A 6,413-nucleotide genomic window follows, 5' to 3' on the forward strand; every position below is an offset into this window, starting at 1 on the left:
ATCTGGCTCTTAGATAGCCAGCACTACTCACTCTGCCAGTACCTGACAGTCCTTTAGTTCATGTAATGCCATGGTCTTGCTCCCACTGGCTGATACTAAAGGCAATTCTGAAAACTTGAAAGATAGGAAGGGTCATGTCATCCTTACTAGGTGAGTCCAACATGCACTTACAAGTGAAGTTAATGTAATCTTTATGCCTGACGCTGCATGACTAGGTGTCAGATCTCTTTGCCTTTGACGCAGTGCCGCTACAGTTAGTGCAAAGACTACTAAAAGAGAGGAAACCTGAATCTACAATCTTGCTATCCATACTGGTAGTCATGGAACTGTTTCAGAGAGATTCTCAGCTGAAAAACCAAAGGAATAGCCCATGGTAACAGCTCTACTACAACTCGTGCCTTCTGTTGTTGCATTTTCAAAAACATCTTTTCAAGAAATAAACATTGTTTTCACGGACTGTTCCAAAAGAAGTAATTTGAACTCTGTCCTTCGCCTAAAATTGAAGGGAAGGAACAGCAAGTAAAACACTCGAGACATATCCCTTCTTAAAGAGGAAGTGCGTACGCTGTGCCTTGTAACCTAATGGTCTCAGACTACAGTTTTTTAATAGCTTTATATGGACTTGAAGTGGTGACTCCCGCTATCCATGTATCTCATCACCTTATTTTTTTCAGAACTAGGGCTTGTTATGTACTGACAAAACATGAATGGGATCCAGTAATTTCTTAAAGTCAGCTATTACTGCTCTGCTTTGCTAATGTGGTATGCTGTCATATAATGCCTTATATATATTTATAGAAGTAATTGAGTAATGCTACCCCCTAGTTACTTAGGTGACCAGTGCTCAGAAAGGTTCTTCACCAGTATACTAACTTCTGCACGTTTGTGTCTCAACTAGTTTTCTCTATGAACCATCCACATATTCAAGTTTTCCCACTTAGGCAGTTTTTGGTCTTTTCTGTATTTTTTACAACTGTCAGAAAAAAAAAGACACTGAGCACACACAACTGACCACACTAAATCAGGAATCAGTTCTTCAGCTTAAGTATAATGTGACATCCTCTTTCTAAAATAGCATGAAGGTTTTCTTTCATGCACATTTCTGGGCTCTTTTTTGGTCCACAGCATATTTCAAGAGCAGCCTGTCTGAGGAAACAAACTAAACCCAACAACAGAGTAACTGCCACAGAAACTTATTGGAAGGCATTACAAAATAAACAGCTTTTTAAAGAGCTCTCAGACTTAATAGTAAAACCTATTAAAATTGTCTATAGTGATTTAATTTGTAACAATTCCATTTCAGACAACTTTGCCTGGTTGTTGGTTAGTGAAAATGGCATTTTTTCCCCACTACTAATACCTGCACATTCCTCCCATCTCAAACACTTGACAGGGAGGTGGGGAGAAGATGCCCACTGCTATTTGAAGTGGTGGTCTGAAGATCCAGATGAATTCAGGCCGCAGGAGTACCATGCTCCAAAATGAAAGAATCCTCATACAAAACTCTCAGCAGATGCTGTCCTGGCAACCAAATTGTCGGCCTCTAAGCACAGGAGTCTCAACCATTATTCTTACACTGTTCATACCTCAGTCTCTCAGATAAACAGATGCATCTTAAGATGCTCAATGTCAAATGGGCAACTTTAGTGAGGCTCACACGCTACCTGAAAAATCATCAACATATGATCAATAAGCATAACTGGAGCAGGCTTATGGGAAGATATTCAATCTTCACCTCACATCCCCAAATCATTCTCTGTTTCCTCACTAGTTTTGTTTTCCAAAAAGGTTTAAAGGCATAACACAGCAGCTCTTGAGTGAAAGCAGAAATGTATAAGTGGTGAAAATTTACTTTCACAGTGTATTACATAACATATATGAACATCTTTATTCAAATGAGTTGAAGTTCTAAGTTTCATACATGTAATGCCACTAAAGTAAATGAAAACTGGAAGGTGAGCAAGTACTCACTAAAGACAACATTTACACCCTTGCACTTTTGAGTCTTTTGTCAACAGTAAGAGCTCGTACATTGTAACACATTTTTGTTTCTGAGAATTCAGTAATAAACAAATATATTTTCCAATAACATACCTTGAAGTTGCAATTTCCACTTTGGTTCTTGCCATGGCAGCTGCTCGCTGTGCACCCTCTATTGCTCTGTCCACCTTTTCTCTAGTTTTTGTGTTTCGTATTGGTATAAGTTGCTTTCTTATTCCACGGACCAAAATGTTATTTTTATATTTTCCCTCTTCTTTGGTGCCATCTGGAAACATGGTACATCCATATCCATGCCTCCTGTTATTTAGCCATTCTCCTTCATATTTCATACCATTTGAACGCTCACTAATACCAAAACCACTGCGCTTGTCATTCTTCCATTCACCCATATAGGCTTCTGTAGTGGTGGCATCAACATGGTCTTCCATAGGGCAATAATCACAGTCACCGTCTCCAAAACTAATCGTAGAGTTGGCATCACTAGAACTAATTCTGCTCATAGCAGCATCACTCCTGACAGAGCTCCGTTTGCTAGATATCGATGACCTAGATTCAGATTTTCTAAGTTTTATACTACCAAGAAGGGATCCTCTTCTGAATAAGCCTCCTTTTTTCTTAATGCCCATGGCTTCTGGATCACTGTGAAAATTGAGAACAAAACCTCCTCTTGTTCCAGCTGGACTGTCTGAAGTGACATCATGCAGAACAGTGCCGTTGCTCTGCTCACTCCGGAGTGAAGCTAGAGACGTTCGGAGGGGTGAACGGATCACAGTTGCCATGCCATAGGGTACACTCTGACGTACACCATATCCATGTCGCATCCCTCCTGTCCACTGCCCCTGGTATGTACCTTTTAAGGTAATAAGGAAAAATTAAATTTAGGAAGCTGTACAAGACCTAGTACTCTACATCCAGTGTGCTACAGGCAATACTATGTTGTCAGCTCAGGTTTTGGTAAAGACATACAGAAAATCACAGCACATGACACAGCAGATAAACTACTTCTGTTGTTTGTTTTTCTTATAATTAATTTTTCTGCTTAACGAAATCTTCACTTTCCCAGCTGAAGTAATTTATTTTGGCAATTAAAACAGCAGCTATAATCATAAGCATTTTTTGAATGGATCTGTCCATGGAAAAATTTTCAAGAGAAATTTCTAAAGCAGGACTCCCTCAACATTTTTTTTAAGGTGGTCAGATGGGGAGGTGGTCAGCAGACACAGAGACATGTTATATGCGGTCAGCTGGGGAGGGAGACAGGGATAAAAGGAGGGGAGGGAGTGGGACACTCCTGGCTCTTGCCTGCAGCTGCTCACAGGAAGAGCAAGTATGAGTAGTAAATGTCCTGGTATCCTGGGTTTAAGGTGACTACAGACCTCTCCTTGTCAGGACATATTTGACAATCCATTAAACTTGTCTTCAGATGGGCCTTTGGATCCACTGTTATAAGCCTTTATTGTAGAATTAAATATTTTGAATTTGTTGCATATACTTGAATGGAAGAACAAAACCTCGATACATCTTACTCTTCAAGAACTCTTGATATCAACACTTCTGGTATCCCGACTATCGTAAACCTGGCACTGCATTCTGCATTATGTTGTGACAGAAAGATCAGAAAAATGAATCCTTTAGCACTTTTTTTGCCTTTCATTCGTTCTGCAGTATAAAACAAAGACGAAGCAGTGATAAACATAATATTGCACACCATGCTATCATAAAACACATTTCACTGTTGCAATCATAACTGCTTTGTTATTTTTTCAAACAGCAATATAAGGAAGAACAACATGGTATTTCATATGAGAAGTCATGGATAGCCATGTAACGGAATACATACAAAGCTGTATCTGAGCCAAAACCCAGCATTATCAGATTACTACTGCAGACAAATTTTTTCTTGGATTCTCGAAAGGCATTTTCATTTTGATGAGATACAAACTCCAGTGTCTTATCTCTGAAAGCCATTTATACCAGATATTCCAAAGGAAGGTGCCAGGAACCCCACAACTGGCAAATACAAGATAATTTGCTTTCTAAGGTCTTTTCACTCTAATTCCCATTAAACTGCTTTAAGCTCCTCAAAATGAAGTCTCTCACCCACCTAGTGCTGCTTTTATTTTTTTTTTAAAGCTATTCTGAGTTTGAATATTCTTACAGAAGGATGAATAAGCAATCTTTAAAATATCTTACTTTGATTTTGATCTGCTTTAATTGGAGCACCCACTAAAAACTATTCTTCAAAGAAATAAATATCAAATGTCAAATTCAGTGATTGACTAAATTTTTGTAAAATACTTACAGTTTTAGACATAGCTCAACACTTCATCTGCTTTGAGATTCGATCTCCTTTGTATAAGCATACTATTTTGGTCATGAACATGTCAATTATCTATCAATTATTGATTTACTCTATAACCTCTTCTCCTAAGTTACATTTTAATGTTAACATGCAATGAAATTTGCCAAGCATGCTTTCTTTATTATATAATACTAGATAGGCTTCACAACATAATTATTTTTTGTTGGTAGAAAATTCTACCAAGTGGAAGGTTTTTGTTTTAACAGATGGCTGCTGACACAAACAAACAACTTTCTTAGTTTCTTTTCTCATTCTCTGTATCCTGGATACCTACTGCTGCACTGGTTGTAAGGGTGCTGAATGTGGAAACATGATTATTTTAAAAAACTCAGCATATGGAGAAGAACAAATAGAAACATGAGCACAGAGCACTGGTATGACGTATTCTGCAAATACTGCAAAAATATGGCCACATTGCATTTTTTTTTCTTTATTAAACAGACATTTCCCAGAAATATATTAATATTTTATGAACACAAATGTCTACATTTTGTTCATAATTATGTCTGGGATCCCCCTAGTATCGTAATGCTATGCTGGAGCTAAGAACCTGGCTACATATACTTACTGCTACATACAACAATCTGTCCAACACTCTGCAGCAGTTAATTTCATTTAAAAATAATAAATCTAATTCTAGTTTTGATTACACCACAATATTACATTAGAGCAGTAGCTCATAATTATGTCTCTCCATGTTGCTATTTGACTGTCAGACTAGAAGTAGAATCAACTTATTTCAGTATGAAATTTTATAAAAGTACAAAAGGTCAGCCTTTTTTCTTACTAATATTTTGTTTTAATACATATGGAAAGCTCAAAAATACTTAATTGATTTCGGACTTGTATTTTTCACTACTCTGTAGAAAGAAGTGGAAGTGGTCGCTGTTGCCCCGCTGAATAAGGACATTAAAACAAGGACAATTGATGTGCTATTTACTTGTCTGATTTTTCTTTCTACTGGGGACATAAAATCAATGCCAGCTTCTTCTAAAGACAAAATAGTCACTGAGAAAATGGAAGAGTTGTACTGAATTGGTCCTTAGAAAGTACCAAAGATATTTAGTTGGAATTTTGTTCAGTCTTGCAGGTAACAACTATCTCTTCTGTCATTACAAATCCACTAAGGGAAAGGCTTCCGATGCTAGTGCTAGAAAGCTGATTGATCTTCCTTGATTGTTTCAACTTACATTTTAAATGAAAAAATATTTTAATGCCATATGGAGGGCAGTGTCCAGAATGCAGATACAAGAGATTTGTACAGTAATTTGATTGATAATATCAGACTCTATCATCTTCAACAGAAGAAATTTTAGAAAACTTTAAATGAGCAAGACAATGTTAATATGGCAATATAATTAAATACTACAGCATAAAAGACATGATAAAAAAGCTTTTCCCATACATGAATATACAAACATATGCAATATTTACCTATCTCTATATATAGATGTAAATATGAATGATACATCAACCTGCAGACTGGAAAAGGGGAAACATAACCCCCCTTTTTAAAAAAGGAAATAAGGAAGACCCAGGAAACTACAGACCGGTCAGTCTCACCTCTGCGCCTGGCAAGATCATGGAGCAAATCCTCCGTAAATCTATGCTAAGGCACGTGGAAAACAAGCAGGTGGTTGGTGACAACCAACACAACTTTACCAAGGGAAAATCGTACATGACGAATTTGGTGGCCTTCTATGACAGGGCCACAGCACTGGTGGATAGAGGAAGGGCAACTGACATCATCTACCTGGACATGTGCAAAGCCTTTGACACGGTCCCACATGACATCCTTGTCTCTAAGTTGGAGGGACACGGATTTGACAGAAGGACCACTTGCTGGATAAGGAATTGGCTAGACGGCCACACTCAAAGAGTTGTGGTCAATGGCTCAACATCCAAGTGGAGACTGGTGACAAGTGGTGTCCCGCAGGGGTCGGTACTGGGACCGGCGTTAAACATCTTTGTCGGGAGACACAGACAGTTGGATTGAGTTCACCCTCCTCAAGTTTGCCGACGACACCAAGTTGTGTGGTGTGGTGGACAC

General features: G+C 38.2%; 1 protein-coding gene across 1 annotated transcript; it reads right to left on the reverse strand.

Annotated features, from left to right (window-relative positions):
* Positions 1–2,094: 2,094 nt before the first annotated feature.
* On the reverse strand, positions 2,095–2,847 carry LOC104464604 (junctophilin-1-like; the record flags this gene model as incomplete). The annotated part of the gene is made up of 1 exon (XM_010077366.1): positions 2,095–2,847. A coding segment is annotated over exon 1 (728 nt), but the record flags the coding sequence as incomplete, so codon positions are not given.
* Between the last annotated feature and the right edge of the window lie 3,566 nt (positions 2,848–6,413).

The sequence above is a fragment of the Pterocles gutturalis genome, unplaced genomic scaffold (assembly GCF_000699245.1).
Source record: "Pterocles gutturalis isolate BGI_N339 unplaced genomic scaffold, ASM69924v1 scaffold711, whole genome shotgun sequence".
NCBI classification, from domain to species: Eukaryota; Metazoa; Chordata; class Aves; order Pterocliformes; family Pteroclidae; genus Pterocles; species Pterocles gutturalis.